General features: G+C 28.8%; 5 protein-coding genes across 8 annotated transcripts; 3 read left to right on the top strand and 2 right to left on the bottom strand.

The window, feature by feature from the left end:
* Nucleotides 1-300: 300 nt before the first annotated feature.
* Nucleotides 301-3244, top strand: LOC106788596 (dihydrolipoyllysine-residue acetyltransferase component of pyruvate dehydrogenase complex, mitochondrial). Of its 3 annotated transcripts, XM_014752004.1 has the most exons (8): nucleotides 301-404; nucleotides 463-615; nucleotides 1001-1155; nucleotides 1234-1625; nucleotides 1730-2094; nucleotides 2186-2485; nucleotides 2571-2699; nucleotides 2827-3244. In XM_014752004.1, coding segments are annotated over exons 2-8 (1464 nt in total). In that variant the 5' UTR covers nucleotides 301-404; nucleotides 463-493; the 3' UTR covers nucleotides 2828-3244. The 3 variants fall into 3 exon arrangements, with proteins under 3 accessions (XP_014607490.1, XP_014607499.1, XP_014607507.1); XM_014752013.1 differs by lacking the exon at nucleotides 2827-3244 and having other exon boundaries at nucleotides 2571-2700; XM_014752021.1 differs by lacking the exon at nucleotides 301-404 and having other exon boundaries at nucleotides 505-615; nucleotides 969-1155.
* Nucleotides 3245-5698: 2454 nt separating this feature from the next.
* On the top strand, nucleotides 5699-9886 carry LOC106788446 (WD repeat-containing protein mio). Its single transcript, XM_014751709.1, has 14 exons — nucleotides 5699-5919; nucleotides 6091-6288; nucleotides 6381-6668; nucleotides 6875-7102; nucleotides 7176-7337; nucleotides 7430-7611; nucleotides 7688-7821; nucleotides 7882-7995; nucleotides 8128-8494; nucleotides 8571-8709; nucleotides 8784-8922; nucleotides 9011-9218; nucleotides 9288-9496; nucleotides 9605-9886. Exons 1-14 carry the CDS (start codon nucleotides 5799-5801, stop codon nucleotides 9690-9692), a joined length of 2577 nt encoding a protein of 858 aa, XP_014607195.1. The 5' UTR covers nucleotides 5699-5798; the 3' UTR covers nucleotides 9693-9886.
* LOC106788461 lies at nucleotides 9492-11145 on the bottom strand. The gene is made up of 4 exons (XM_014751734.1): nucleotides 10914-11145; nucleotides 10193-10379; nucleotides 9998-10113; nucleotides 9492-9664 (listed from the first exon to the last, which is right to left on the bottom strand). Exons 1-3 carry the CDS (start codon nucleotides 10992-10994, stop codon nucleotides 10028-10030), a joined length of 354 nt encoding a protein of 117 aa, XP_014607220.1. The 5' UTR covers nucleotides 10995-11145; the 3' UTR covers nucleotides 9492-9664; nucleotides 9998-10027.
* Nucleotides 11146-11172: 27 nt separating this feature from the next.
* On the top strand, nucleotides 11173-13710 carry LOC106788453 (tumor susceptibility gene 101 protein). The gene is made up of 8 exons (XM_014751723.1): nucleotides 11173-11576; nucleotides 11658-11742; nucleotides 11829-11894; nucleotides 11959-12122; nucleotides 12216-12333; nucleotides 12414-12640; nucleotides 12728-13086; nucleotides 13158-13710. The coding sequence occupies exons 1-8, from the start codon at nucleotides 11523-11525 to the stop codon at nucleotides 13342-13344; spliced, it is 1260 nt and encodes a 419-aa protein (XP_014607209.1). The 5' UTR covers nucleotides 11173-11522; the 3' UTR covers nucleotides 13345-13710.
* LOC106788470 (transmembrane protein 258) lies at nucleotides 13033-14538 on the bottom strand. Of its 2 annotated transcripts, none has more exons than XM_014751755.1 (3): nucleotides 14405-14538; nucleotides 13950-14195; nucleotides 13033-13345 (listed from the first exon to the last, which is right to left on the bottom strand). In XM_014751755.1, exons 1-2 carry the CDS (start codon nucleotides 14405-14407, stop codon nucleotides 13956-13958), a joined length of 243 nt encoding a protein of 80 aa, XP_014607241.1. In that variant the 5' UTR covers nucleotides 14408-14538; the 3' UTR covers nucleotides 13033-13345; nucleotides 13950-13955. The 2 variants fall into 2 exon arrangements, with proteins under 2 accessions (XP_014607241.1, XP_014607233.1); XM_014751747.1 differs by lacking the exon at nucleotides 13033-13345 and adding an exon at nucleotides 13707-13871.
* Between the last annotated feature and the right edge of the window lie 928 nt (nucleotides 14539-15466).

Raw genomic sequence — 15466 nt, 5'->3', positions numbered from 1 at the left:
CATCAATATTTTGCATTTAAAATGAATAACTATGTTTACATGCTGAAGTGAGGAGTATAATAAAAGGAAAATTAGTCATTGAACTTCGAATAAAAGTTCGTAAGATAAACTATTAAAAATTTCTTTTTTTATTTAATATTTCTCATTAAAATAATATTTTTTACATTTCATAAACAAACATATTAAAAAGAAAAGAAATTGTTGAATGAAAAACAGCGCTGTAAAAGCTTTATAAGATAAAGTATCGCAGTCATCGACACTACCCGTATTGAATGTGAACAAATTTCATGGTTGAGACCACGTGACCTTGCGAACGACCTCTAATTCGGCATCAGCATATCCGTCACTTTGTCCTGTTTTATCGCATCACCTAGTCTCTGAATTGTCTTGTGAACGGTTTTTGGGTAAATATAATATTAGACAAATATTTTTTAAGAAGCTTTCATTATTTTCATTCGGTAGTGCGAATAAACATTATTTAACCGATCGAGATATGATACGTACCACAGCAAGACTACGTAATGATTTGGCACGCACGATATTCCGAAGTGGTGTGCGCACCAACACCGTTAGGACCGTGATCATTAGATGTCTTCACAGAAAATATTTACAAAGGTAATACGTCTTAATGATTTTAATTTTAATAATCATTTTCATTCTAATCGTTCGTTCGATTTTCCTTTCATCATTATAAATTTATCGATTTTATGAATGCATCATTTCAATTCATTCAAATTCACAAAAACCCCTACATGATTTTAATTTATAATACTTTATCATACATTTTTATTTTAAATTAACACATTTTTGCATTTCTTTTATCGAATTTGTATAATCTCATACGAACTAGTATTTACTTGTGGATATTTTATTGATTTTATTTATCACTAGTTAACAGACATATTGATACATTAGTTGAAATATTCTATATTACTTTATATCGTCACATGATTCTTAACATTTTTTAGAGTATATCACTGCTTTCTTGCTTGGTATTCAGGATTCAGGTCCACGATAATTTACGTTTTACGGTGATACCATGGCAACAGCAATCACGGTTTTATGCAGATTTTCCTGACCATGTTAAAGTACAATTACCTGCACTATCTCCTACTATGGAAACAGGCACTATTGTTAGTTGGCAAAAAAAAGAAGGTAAGCATATGTTAAATTACTTCATTCATTTTTTTTATGTTGTACTAATGTTATATATAATTTTACTGTTAACAACAGGTGATAAATTAAACGAAGGTGACTTATTAGCAGAAATTGAAACTGATAAAGCAACAATGGGATTTGAGACCCCGGAAGAAGGTTATTTAGCTAAAATACTTGTACCTGCAGGAACTAAAAATGTTCCCATAGGCAAACTTGTTTGCATCATTGTTCAAAGTGAAGACAGCGTTGCTGCTTTTAAGGACTTTAAGGATGATACGGTAGCACCAACTGTTGCACCACCAGCACCGGCTGCACCTGCTGCGCCTACTCCATCTACGCCTGTAACTGCAGCTGCACCTCCACCTCCACCTCTACATACTACCCCTTCAAAAATCACACCTGGAGAAAGGATATATGTCAGTCCATTAGCTAAAAGAATTGCTGCTGAAAAAGGACTTAGTTTAGAGGTAATTTTAAATTGTTAAGTAATTAGTTATGTTAAAGTATCTTTATAGTATTTTCTCTCAGATGTTAAGATGCAGTAGAAAAAAAGAAACCATTTTTTTTATAGGGCTTGAAAGGAACAGGCCTATACAATTCTATAACATCTAAAGATCTTGAAGGCGTCTCAGCTGTTGCAAGACCAGCAATATCTGCACAACCAATTGGTACAACTGGTGCTGATGTCCCTGTATCAAATATACGGGCAGTTATAGCGAAACGTTTACTTGAAAGTAAACAAAGTATTCCTCATTATTATCTTTCGATAGACATACAAATGGATGAAGCTTTAGCAATGCGAGAGCAATTCAATAAGATGTTAGAAAAAGAAAAAGTTAAAATAAGCGTTAATGATATCATTATCAAAGGAATGGCAATGGCTTGTAAAAAAGTACCCGAGGGTAACAGTGCTTGGATGGGTGATGTTATAAGACAGTAAGATTTCTGATTTTATTATTTCTTTCTTTTTCTTTTTAAGATTAAGATGAATGTTTTAATAAAATGTTCTTTTTATTTTGTTCCACAGGTATACTAATGTAGATGTAAGTGTAGCAGTAAGCACAGAGTCTGGTTTGATTACTCCTATAGTGTTTAGTGCAGATACAAAAGGTGTTGTCCAAATTAGCAAAGATGTTAAAACGTTAGCTGCTAAAGCAAGGGAAGGAAAGTTGCAGCCACAAGAATTTCAAGGAGGCACAATAACCGTTTCGAATTTGGGAATGTTTGGCATTAAAAGCTTTTCTGCCATTATAAACCCTCCTCAGTCTATTATTCTTGCAATAGGTGCAACAGAAAAAAGACTAATACCCGCGAAAAATGATAAAGGGTATGTTCTCATTTTTCTATTAATATTTTTTATTGATTTCAACTCTGAATATAAAATTAATTAAAATTTTATTTCATAATTCTAGATTTACCACTGCCCAATTTATGACTGTAACTGCTAGTTGTGATCACCGTACGGTGGATGGTGCAGTAGGTGCACAATGGCTTTCAGCCTTTAAAAGCTTCATGGAAAATCCAACGACCATGCTTTTATAGTAAGTCTCGTTATTGACAATGTATTTATTTACATTATATATTGAGCTTTTTATATATGTATTTTCGGTAGAATGAATACTTTTAATGATTTAAAGGCAATTCTTAAAAAATAGAATCTTTTTACAGAAATCAATAAATTATTACATGAGGCAACAATTATATCATGAAAACCTAATCATTGATGTAGTGATGTATGGTTTTTGTTTGATTAATCTGTCATCAACGTTGCTACAATAAAAGATTAAGGACTATTCTCCGAAATTCTTTTTAAAATGAAAACAACAGTTCGAAATACTTTCTTTTAAATGTAGAACACATACTGCCAATTTAGTTTATTGTTTAAAAATGATTAAATGATTCTAAAATTGATGAAATGAGCTCTTGGTAAATAACTATTAAACATCTAAATCAGTGTGCCAATAATATCTTCATATCAATCTTCAATGGCCACTTGTAAATATATGTATTTATGTAAAATGCTTTGTTTATATAGCTCAAAAAATAAATTATCAGAAAATTAATAAATAAAAAAAAATAAACTTTATAAAATACATGTGTATATAATCTATTTAATAAATTATACCTTCTAGTAAGTAAGAGATAATGATTTTACATTATTTACATTAATATTTAATTGTATCTGATTATTTTATTTCAAATATATATATATATGTTACCGGCAATCTATGAAAAGCCGGCATTCTATAAAATATCTAGGCATTTTATAGAATGAAAAATGCTATTTAGGCAAAGTATAAAAAAAAGACCTGATAATGCTATTATATATATGAAGTCCGTTCCTCAAACATACGACTGTTATTCTAAAAGAATAATGAGAGACGTGGTATTCGAAACGAATCATACTCATTAAAGTATGACCAAATTGTCTTAAAAGCATTATAAAATACAAAGAAAGGCCAGTTAAATATTACTTACAAAAATAATAATTGTATTTTTCTATATCTCGTGCTGGTATGAATATTCTTATGAGACCTATTTTCTTATCATTTATGTGAAATTATATATATATATATTTCTTTAAGAATAAAATATTTTTCTACAATAAAATTGATATCAATTTCGAAGTTTAATTATTCTAAAATAAGTTTTTGTTTATAGAATATTTTGAAAATTTGCATTACAAATAAATATAAATTATTAAACATTTATAGTGGGGACAAATACGAATGAGTGATCACTTTTATAACTCACTGTATATATATATACATATGTCACAAAGCTATAACAAAATCGATCACACATCTGTACAAATTAATAAAAAATAATTTAAACAATTTTATTTTATTTATTGAAGAGTATTTTATTGATATTTTATTAAGAAATAAACAAAAAAATGTTGAATAATTTTCTTTTAATTACAAACAATTGATCCGTGACAAAGTCAAGGTGATTTATTATAATGCATAGTTTCCTGTTGAGATATCATTTCTTTCAGAAGACATTTTACTTACAGTAACAAATCTCTTCAAAAAATGTTTTTTTTCTTTATATTTTGCTGAAGATTAAAATCATCATGATAATCGTTTAATCCGATATAAATTTAGGCCATACGTAATCAGGACCAAGTTTATCGACAACTGTTAAATACCACTTTACGGTTTTTAAAGGTAATCGTATAGCATCCATATAGTGATCAATTGTCCAAGTTGGATATTTTGTTCTTAATGCCGATAAAAATTGCAAACTTAAAATGGGCCCAATGGTCTCTAATGGCTCTTCCAATGAGAAATAATTAAAATCAACCCTGAATCTCTCAAACCAATATTCAATCGTGGCAACGCATACTTCTCGATATGTAAAACAGCCTAATGGCGTCAATACCTTTCTAGTATCCTCAACACTTTCTTGTCTTCTAAAATGAATCCATATTATTTTGAGTATTTGCTTTAATGACGTACGCATATTTGAAGATGCTCAACAGGGAGCATAAAACTCTTTAATGCAAACGAATTGTAATAACCAAATATTAAACTAATCCGATTGTTTTTCGATTTCTGTGTATTAAGACTACCGAAAACAAATAAAATGTTTCTTTGACGTTAGATTCGAAATTTGGTAATAACAGTGACACTCATTCCCAAGCTCCACATACGTAGAAACGATTAGATGCCAAGGCAGCAATTTTCCTTCTTTATTCTATTTTATATTTATTTTATTTATTTATGTGTACACATATTCTATTTATATATTTATTTTATTACTTTGCTGCCTTTGCTTATTTTTAATAAGCACGAACTTCTTATTTTTACTTTTAATTGCTCCTATTGGCCTTGTTTTTATCCTTTTAATTAATTTATTTATTTCATTTATTTATAATTATCTTATTAAATTATTAATATATATTGTATGTCGTTTATTATCTTATTTGTTATATAAATGAATTTGGATATTCTTTTCTTGAATATATTTTTGGTTTAAAACAAAAAATTATTTTTTCTGATATGTTCCCGTAAATTCCTAAACAGTCCTAGTAGAGATTACCAATAAGAAACACATTGAGTATAAATATATATATAAGTTCCAGGTTATACAATTCCATTATACTTTTTTCTCTGCTTCAGAATAAATTTAATTTACAGAGGGGTGAATTGCAAAAAGTTGAATTTGAAATATAAAACTTCTATGCACATATTTAAATGTATTCGTTGTTCCTATGCTCACAAATTCGTATCGTTTAATAACAAGTATAATAAGTTTATTAATTTATTTTATTAACATTAACTTGTAGTAACATGAATATATTATTATAGAAACTCTAAAATTCAAATTGTTTTCTATAGTTATGATAAATACGATCATTATAAACAAAAAATGTCGATCAAAATTCTTTTAAGAATATTAACAAATGATTGGATGATTTCAATTATAGTGAATATTTCATTACCAATCAGAATAGATGGTTGAACAGAAATATGTCTGCTTATACCAGAGATGTTTGTAATTGGAAAACATCCACGATTTATTCGGCATCGGAATATGCGCAAGTGCAATACAATACAATACAAGTTAGAATGAAAGAATATTGTGTTTAAGATCAAATTGTAATCTTTAATATTGAATGTATATTGGCAATAAAAATGAGTAGTGTTAAACTTGATGTGTTGTGGTCTCCGGTTCATTCTAATAAATTTATTACATGGGGAACAGAAATATGTCTTTATGAAGTTGCTGATATTAAAGATGGTATAAGACAATTATGTGAGTATAATGATTGTCAAATATATTTACTAAAAATAGTAATAATAATTATTTAATATTATTTGTTCATTTAATTTTCTTCTAAAATTTCTTTGTCATGAAAAATGTATACATGAAAATAATATTGTACATGATTTAATAGATGTTATACATATTTTTTGTTACGTTTAGGTGTTAAGCTTTCGGATTCTACTGTTGCTCATTTATTAGGTTCTAATACGAATCATCATTATGTTAAATGTATTGACATATATCCACAAGCAGAATTAGATATTTTATTAGCAGTAGGACAGGATGATGGAAAAGTTGTCTTAACTACATTTGGTCCGACTATATTTGATTCTTACGGTTATGCTGGTAAAGAACTAGGTAAGTGATCAAAATGCTTTTTTCTTATAAATGAATATATAATATATTTAATTATAATATCTATTTATAAATTTCTCTCTCTCTCTCTTTAGTTCCTAAACACTCGAGACAGTGTAATGCTGTTGCATGGAATCCAGTAGATTCAAATTTAATAGTTACTGGTTTAGATAAGCATCGTACTGACCATTCTATTCTTCTCTGGGACATAACCAAAAATTCCGAAAGAATTTATCATAACAATACTCAAGCTGATCCAAATAGGCCGGTTGCTGAATTAGCTGTATCTGAAGTAATACATTCATTGGATTGGTTTAAAAGTCAACCGAAATGTTTAGTTGTCGGTGCTAATAACAAACAATTAAAGATGATTGATTTTCGAGGTACAAATATAACAGAATAATTTAATTAACCCATTGCACTATAACGTGTGAGACTCGTGATATGTTTTATGGTCCAAATACGAAAGTACAAGTCCTTTTCATAGCGAATCTTATGAGTCAAACATAAAAAGTATGCTTAAATCATAGTGCAAGGGGTTAATTGTATATAGCATCCTCTAATACTATTTATTACATTTTTTATTCAGATTCTGCTAAAATAGTAAATGCTGCTCCTACAAAAGCAGTTTATGACGTATCAGTAAATCCACATGATAACAATTACTTACTTTCACACGTTGATAATCAAATTACTATATGGGATACACGATGGTTTGAGAAACCCATTCTTACTTTATCACAAGGCAAACCTGTTACAAAAGTCTTATGGTGTCCAACAAGGCATAACTTATTGGGAGCATTACAGAAAGATTCAGGTATTATCGTATTTAACATAAACAATGTATTAAGCGAAAAGATCAATATAACATTTTCTTTTTTAAATTGCAGTGGCATTACACTTGTACGATATACAACATTGTGGAATGGGAGGAGGAGAAGATCCAGAACTTGGTGCACTGGAAAGAACAGTAGCACCACCATGGCATAGTCCAGTTAGTTTCGCATGGCATCCAACACATTCTTATCGTTTATTAGCAATATCGCAACAAGGTTTGTCATATCAACAACAATAAAAATAAAAGAAACACAGTATTATGCAAATGCATAATATAACGCATACTATTTTAGTTATTATATTACAGGACTTACGGATTATACAGTCTGTGAAAGAATTACAGTTAATTGGTCTACTAGATCTTACATGGCATGGAATCACGCATCTAAATCATTTAAGTACATTTGTAGTAGCGATAATATTTATAAATCTATTGACGACATTTCTATTCTGACTAAAACAAGAGCCTTAGCAGATTATGGATTATTAGTAAGTCCATATAAAGTATGATTTATATGCGACAAATCTCTTTTTAAATATACAATATATTATTTATTTATTATAGCCTGAATTAGCACAAAATGGTGAATTGGCTGAAAATGATACTTTGAAAAATTTATGGCAATGGTTGTACCTAAGTCGTTCTCTTGTAGAAGATGGAACTGTACTAAGTCCAGATAATAAGCACCCTGGTGTAAGGTAATAGGAATTTATGCTATAACATAATTGAATATATTAATATATGTATATTTTGTATAGAACGCTTTTGAAATTGGACGGGCAACAAAACTCTAATAATGGTTTACTAAAATCAGAACTTACTCATCGACCCTGGGCAGATATAGGTTCCACACACACTGCTAAGATTTATAGGTAATCTGTGCAGGTAGAAAATACTACTTTTTATCATAAAGGTTCATGATAACAGAAAAAAACAAAAAGAAAATATTGTGATGCAGCCAAAGCATATAATATAATTATGTATAAATATTCCCGTAAATACAGATCCGCGGATAGAGATAAAGGTCTACTATTATGTGGTTGGAGATTTGAAAAAGATACAAATGCACCATATGAAAATCTATTCTTAGATAGATTAGTAAGAGAAGGAGCGTATCCTAGAGCTGCTACAATAGCCGTATTCAATCTTTGTTTGCGACAAGCTATAGAAATATTAAACCGTGGTGCTAGAAAAATGTTAATAGCTACTAATTTAAATATCGTCGCTATGGCCATATCTGGCTTTTCTGAAGACAGGAATAGCATGTGGAGAGAGTCGTGTTTAAAGTCCAGATGTCAACTTTCTGACCCATATTTGAGAGCAACGTTTGCTTTCTTGACAGCGGACAATGATTCATATGAGAATGTACTTGTAAGTAAATTGTTTTATTTCTGTTTTTTATGTTATAATTATTATCTCACTTCATATGTATAATTATGATTTATAGAATGAAAATGGTATGGCAGTAGAAGACAGAGTTGCGTTCGCTCTTATGTTTTTGCCGGATAATAAATTAATTGAATATATAAAAAAATTAACGCAAAACTTGACCGATGAAGGGAATTTAGCAGGTTTTCTTCTAACAGGTATAGTGTCATTAAATTGAATAATAAGACAAATTATAATTTTTATGTTTTAAGTTATCTAATTATTATTTTAGGAGCAAGTTTAGAAGGTATTAAATTATTAAATAGGTATTTAGAAATATCTGGAGATGTACAAAGTTGCAGTCTTATAGCTATTAGAGCATTGTCACCTAAATTACTTCAAGAGAATCAAGTTCAAGTATGGATAGCCAGGTACAATAATAATAATAATAATAATAATAACAACAACATTAGAATTATAAGCATAGAAAGAGTTAATTTTGTAAATTTGATATTATAGCTATAGGGATCTGTTAAATGCTTGGAAAATGTGGAATCAACGAGCTCATTTTGATATCGCCATGAGAGCTGCAACAAATGAAAAACCACCTCCGCAAATATACGTTTCTTGTAATTTCTGCGGTAAAAGTATATCCGCTTTTATGCAAGGACTTAGCAGAGCTAGAGGACCGTTTGGTAGATTAGGAAGTACTTCTAATAAACTAAAGGTAAGATTTATAAATCCTGACGTATTTAAGATAAACATATAAAATAATATTTCTCTTCGATTGTTTTAGATGTCTTCGTGTCCTAGTTGTCGAAAACCGTTACCACGATGCGCGATTTGTTTGATGCATATGGGTACTGTTAGTGGAATTCAGTTGACTTCTGCTGGTATAAGTAGAAATGAGGATGATAATAAACTAACAGAATTTAATAATTGGTTTACATGGTGTCAAACGTGCAGACACGGTGGTCATGCCGATCATATAACGCATTGGTTTAGGTAATATAAAAATATTTATTTTTAATTAGAAATTATATAAATTGAGAAAATAAAGAAAACATTTTTATGTTTAATGTTTAATATTACAAGTTAACTGAAATATTGCAGACAACATTCTGAATGCCCGGTAACGTCTTGTACGTGTCGATGTTTTTCTTTGGATGCATCCTGTAAAATAGGAACAAGTGTAATGTAAATAAATGTGTAGATATTTATTGTACAGTCCTATACTACTAAATATTTTTATTTACAATTAGACTGAAGAGATTACTTTCCACCACCTATATAGATGTTAATTTAATTATATATATATATATTTGATAGACAAGTTAATTACCTCTGCTTACGTTAAAGTTTTAAAAAAATAAGTATTTTGTTTTAATAAAAAAAAATCTATATATCCTTATCACATTATTTTTATCCACAAATAATAATATCCTCTTTTTATGTATTTTTATTCTTTATACAACTCACAAAGATGATAGGAATATTAATACATACTTCTTTTTCGTTTGTACACTTTGATAATATTTAAAGCCCATAATTCATAGCTGTAGACCACTTTTTATTTCCTAGTAAATGCAGCACAGAACAAAGATCATTGTATTGACTTGGTTCTGCAATAAATAAAAATAAAAATTTTTTAAAATTATACCATAATTTCAGTAAACTAATCAAAAAAGATAATAAATTTACCGAATGTACGTGTTATATTAGAAGGGAAAAGAATATAATTGTTGCACGATATGGTGCTTTTCGATTGTGCAATTCCATGTACTTCTATATAACCTTCATCATTGCCACTGAGTGGTTCATTTAATGTTACGTTAACTTTTATATCATCTGTCGTTAAAAGTTCAATACTTTTTCCATTTGAACTTTTCTGTAAAAATTAATTGTAAATAAAAACCTCATTGCTTTAATGATCATTAAAACATTCGCTACTGTGCTGTGGAGAAGTGGTTCCAACTATGGTTTAGAACTTCTTTTTGCATTAATTATCACAAATGTGTGATGCTGGAAATCCCCAATGGAATATCACATATCGGTTTATCACAGAAATGTGATACTGGTAACAAACGTGTTAGAATCAAAATCTTAAGCAAAGTGATCAAATAAAATATGATATTATATTTTTATTCTCAATGTATACCGCGGATTATGATATAAAAATTGATTATTTTCTTTTAATAACTTAAACTACAATCTGATTTTTATATAAACCAATCAGCAGTTCCTTAGTTGTATACAAATTAGAGTATTGTTTATTATATAGTAACATTTGTAAAGATAATTTGTTTTTAATGCATGCCAATTGTTTTTTTCTTTTATGCAATACACATTAAAGTGTTTTGAAAAGACTATAATCATTTAAAATAGATAATATATCGAATAATATTAATGAAAGACATCTCACACGAGATATGGTTCCAAGTAAAATAACTTCTTCTCCAACTTTTTGTGATAAATAACGACCAGTGATACGTTCTTTAACCATTTTCTTTGTATTCTTGATAGTTATTTCTTATTTGAAATACAAATAACAGACAATGGACGAACCTAATCTAACTTTTTGTTTTTATATATAACAGAGAATTACTTATAACAAGCTACATAGAATTCATATTTAATCTCTTTCACTGACGCCCTCTGTAATAGTCATTGACAATGGCGACATAATAGAGTAAACTAAGTGATTCACGTAGCAGCTTGCAATAAAAAAAAAAAAATAAATGATTAGAATACTTTTTAAAGCAAAGTGATCGTGTATGCAGTTTTTAAGTTGCCATTCTTCTGTCAAATGTATCTGGGAATTTTTAAGAGTGAGATAAGGTGTTCTCTGATGTCATAGTCAGATTCTTTTAATTAATAAATATATCTTTATAAGTGTATTAATATTAATTTTGGTGCTAAGAAAAACAAAAAAACAACGTATTATATTAATTATTTTTTAACAATTGTATGTTAGATCACAATTTTTCTTAGTTTATATTGAGTGTAGTGTTTTTTCTAAAAAGAAGTCTAAATGGTCAAAATGACACCACAGGATGAGGGAAAAATAAGACAAGGATTAACGAAGGTTAATTTTATTTAAACTACTTGACAATTTATTATAGTACAAATATATTTCATTTAATTATTTAAATGTTTAATATTTTAGTATCAAAATCCAGAAATAACAAAGGCTCAGGTACTGAATGTTCTATCGACATACAAAGGTCTACAATATGAGATAGAACCATTTGGTAAGAGATAATGATTTGAAAGAGAATTATCTACATCTATTAATGAGTAGTATTTGTATTAAATCATACGCTTCTATTATATATAGTATTTGTGGATGGAACTCAAAAGGAATTATTCAATTTACAAGGGACAATACCTGTCACATATAAAGGTAATTGTTTGTATATAAAAGATAATTCCAATAAGACAAATTAATTTTGGGATTAATTTAACAGGAAATCGTTATAATATTCCAATATGTATATGGTTAATGGATACGCATCCAAATAATGCACCAATATGTTATGTTAAACCAACATCAGATATGTCCATTAAAGTAAGCATGTACGTTGATCATAATGGCCAAATTTATTTACCGTATCTGCATGATTGGTTACCAGTAAGTAAGATAATTTACCAGTTAGTAAATTTGTATTATTACGCTAATAGTATAAAAAGAAAAGTATCTTCTTTCTCATTTTTATTCACTTAGCATACTTCCGATTTACATGGATTAATACAAGTAATGGTTGTAACGTTTGGAGAACACCCACCTGTATATGCAAACTCGCGTAGTGAAACGCAAATGAATGCAGCATATCCTATACAACGTAAGAATAAAATATTTTTCATACAAATATAATTAATTATTAAATAAAAATATTATATTTGTATTTACATTTTCAATTAGCATTCATGCCAGTAGCTGGGCCTACCATGCCAGGAGGTGGATTTATACCATATCCACCAAATTCGCAATATAATACTGGAAATAATATTTACCCTCCTTATCCACCACCCGTAACATCAAATATTCCATATCCAGGTTATAGAATGTATCAAGGTGGTGGTGGTGGTTTAAATTATCCAGGACAAGGACATAGCGGTTCTTATCCTTATCCACCTGCTACGCAGCCAGTGAGTAGTTGAACTTAAGAATTTTGATTAATATTATTTCATTTAATATGATTTCAAGAAGAAATGATCAAAATTTAATTTTATAAGTCACCCACGGTGCCAGGCAGTTCTGGTGGAAGTTCCGGTACGATCACCGAAGAGCATATTAGAGCATCTTTACTATCTGCTGTGGAAGATAAATTACGTCGTAGATTGAGAGAACAATTTTCTCAATTGCAAGCAGAACTTGAAACGTTGCGTCGTACTCACCAAGAACTTAATAGCGGTTCTGCTTATCTCTCCGAGTTATTTGATAAATTAAATAAGGAAAATACAGAACTCGATAAGAATACAATTATTCTACAAGATAAAGAGACAGAGTTGGAAAAAGAAATAAAAAAGCTTTCAATCAATCAGTCAGTAGATGTAGATCAGGCTGTTACGACGATTACACCATTACATAAACAGTAAATTCTTTTCATATATAAATTTCTTATTTTCTTTTATCATATGCAATAATGATATATATTTTTTTTAGAATGTTAAATGCATTTGCTGAAGAGGCTGCGACGGAAGATGCAATATATTATCTCGCTGAAGGATTGCGTTCCAGTACTATAGATTTGGATAATTTCCTTAAACAAGTACGACAACTTTCACGTAGACAGTTTATGCTTAGGGCGCTTATGCAACGATGTCGTCAAAAAGCTGGATTGGCAGGTTGAACTATTATAAATGGATATATTAAAATCTTTTATCATAACATATTTGTAATAAAGTATATAATTCTCACATTGTGCAAACATATGGATAAAAAAGTGCATTGGTATGATGGATCGGAGTTGTGTAGTAAGCAAATGGATTATGTTGTAAAGTCTATGATAGAGTTTGTCAATATGTATAATATTCCTTCGAACAAAATACATTTTTACAAATTTCTCCTCATTGCATTGTTAGTGCAATTATCGTTTTAAAATATGTCTTTAAATAAGAATAGTATACCCAAGTTGTTATATACACAATTTATATTATAATTATCTATATCAAATATCATATTAGGTAATATAGAATAAAAGAACACCTTGATAATATAAAAAAGATACTCAAATATGTTTTTATTTAATTTAATGTATCAATAATAATGTGGATTTCGTTAGATAATTTTTTGTTTTACTAGCGCTCTTTTAATCTTATAAATATATTTAGACATTGCAATGAACGTTGCACGATTTAATCTTTATCACTGATTAAACTGAAAAAAGGAAAGAAGTTCTAAAAGTTTCATTATGAACACTAATGTGTAGTATTATTTAATATGTAATAATCTTACCTATACTCATACATATATGCCCACGCATAGAAGTAAGAATAATACACCAAATCCTGAGAATATAGCTGCCACTAATGAAATCAACAATTCTTTGAATATATCTCTAGTAAATTTGGTACTGGTAACTTCGTACACGAAGAACCATGCCGTGAAAAATATTCCAATACCAAGCAATACTATTGCAAGTAATGAAAAAACTGCTGGGTTTACCGGCGAGACGTATCTCGTCATAGACTCAAATTCCACCTAAATTAATAAAGAAATCAATCTATATCGATCAATCTTATTTATACGATTGATAAGACATATCACGTCAAATTATTTTATTTAAAAAATAAGAAAAAAAAAATAAAAATAAAAATAAAAGTAAAAATTAACCTAAAAACAGCAACAATCATTTATTCAATGATTTGAATATGATGATGTCTTAAGACAAAATGAAAAATTCAATTTACCATTTTTAAATATCTGTTTTGACGTGGCTCACTGTCGCTTGACAAACTCACAAACCTATTCAAAGAATAGTGTGAGAAATTGTATGAATAAAATGAACACGAATCACAAAGATTCGATTAGATATGACTGGTGAGTGAAAATATCGACACGGTTAATAATCGACTGAGGTTACGATATATCGTATCCTTCCTTATCGATCTATTCAATTGCGCGTGCAGTTTATTATATCAAATTTAAATTTGAATATTACGATTTATTATAATTTACACATATAATAACATTGTTTGCTATTTGTATCATTTACTTTGAAGATAAATGATTTCGTATTAATTCATAATCGATTTTAGTCTTATTAAATCATATTAAATTATGCAATATAATAATATTAATAATAATAATAATAATAAAAATGTATATGAATGTGTTCTTCTATTTATGTGGAATTTTGTATACACGATGTTTATTAATCGGACACATATAAAATTTGATTATTAATTTGAACTCGAATTCTTCGGTAATACGGGGAGTATTTGTACGTAGAAAATAAAATAAAAATTAACGACGTTATTTTTTCTGCAAATTATTAATAATTATTAATAACAATATTCAGAAAGCTAAGAAAACAAAATTGTTTTTTATTCATTCGTAACAGAACAAATATTACAAATAATAAGTTAAATTTTGTAGAGTCCCGGTCAACAAATGCTACCAGTATAAAGCAGCCTGCTAATCGGATGCTAATAAATAATGTAAATAAACATAATAAATAATAAAAATCTATATTAAGGAAGTAAAATATTTGTAGCAAGACAATTATCGCATCGTTAAATCTATTTTCATTATGCACGAAGTGGCTACTTTAAATAGTTTCCAGTCCATAGTTTCAATGATTTCCAATCGGCGAACACTAACGTGGCCGTGAAATTAACGAAATGGCCGATTACTATCATGATCGGTCGACTCGGCTCGCTACCTTAAGTTCTTTCTTTTTCTTTTTCTTCTTTATTGCTAAACTCGTCACATCTTTCTCTTTCTTTTAACATTTTATATGTATATGTATA

The sequence above is a fragment of the Polistes canadensis genome, unplaced genomic scaffold (genome assembly GCF_001313835.1).
Source record: "Polistes canadensis isolate GaletaPanama2010 unplaced genomic scaffold, ASM131383v1 scaffold_5, whole genome shotgun sequence".
NCBI classification, from domain to species: Eukaryota; Metazoa; Arthropoda; class Insecta; order Hymenoptera; family Vespidae; genus Polistes; species Polistes canadensis.
This window is presented reverse-complemented; position numbering and strand designations above follow the sequence as displayed.

Bases quoted from the DNA above. Each gene is read 5' to 3' on its own strand.
- LOC106788596 (XM_014752004.1), top strand. From the start codon at position 494: ATGATACGTACCACAGCAAGACTACGTAATGATTTGGCACGCACGATA. The intron at 616-1,000 runs GTAATACGTCTT...CTTGGTATTCAG, and splicing joins CACAGAAAATATTTACAAAG to GATTCAGGTCCACGATAATT. The intron at 2,486-2,570 runs GTATGTTCTCAT...TCATAATTCTAG, and splicing joins CCCGCGAAAAATGATAAAGG to ATTTACCACTGCCCAATTTA.
- LOC106788446 (XM_014751709.1), top strand. From the start codon at position 5,799: ATGAGTAGTGTTAAACTTGATGTGTTGTGGTCTCCGGTTCATTCTAAT. The intron at 7,103-7,175 runs GTATTATCGTAT...TTTAAATTGCAG, and splicing joins AGCATTACAGAAAGATTCAG to TGGCATTACACTTGTACGAT. The intron at 9,219-9,287 runs GTAAGATTTATA...CGATTGTTTTAG, and splicing joins GTACTTCTAATAAACTAAAG to ATGTCTTCGTGTCCTAGTTG.
- LOC106788461 (XM_014751734.1), bottom strand. From the start codon at position 10,994: ATGGTTAAAGAACGTATCACTGGTCGTTATTTATCACAAAAAGTTGGA. The intron at 10,380-10,913 runs GTGAGATGTCTT...TAATTTTTACAG, and splicing joins TACTTGGAACCATATCTCGT to AAAAGTTCAAATGGAAAAAG. The intron at 10,114-10,192 runs GTAAATTTATTA...TATTTATTGCAG, and splicing joins TAATATAACACGTACATTCG to AACCAAGTCAATACAATGAT.
- LOC106788453 (XM_014751723.1), top strand. From the start codon at position 11,523: ATGGTCAAAATGACACCACAGGATGAGGGAAAAATAAGACAAGGATTA. The intron at 12,123-12,215 runs GTAAGTAAGATA...TTATTCACTTAG, and splicing joins ATCTGCATGATTGGTTACCA to CATACTTCCGATTTACATGG. The intron at 12,334-12,413 runs GTAAGAATAAAA...ATTTTCAATTAG, and splicing joins TGCAGCATATCCTATACAAC to CATTCATGCCAGTAGCTGGG.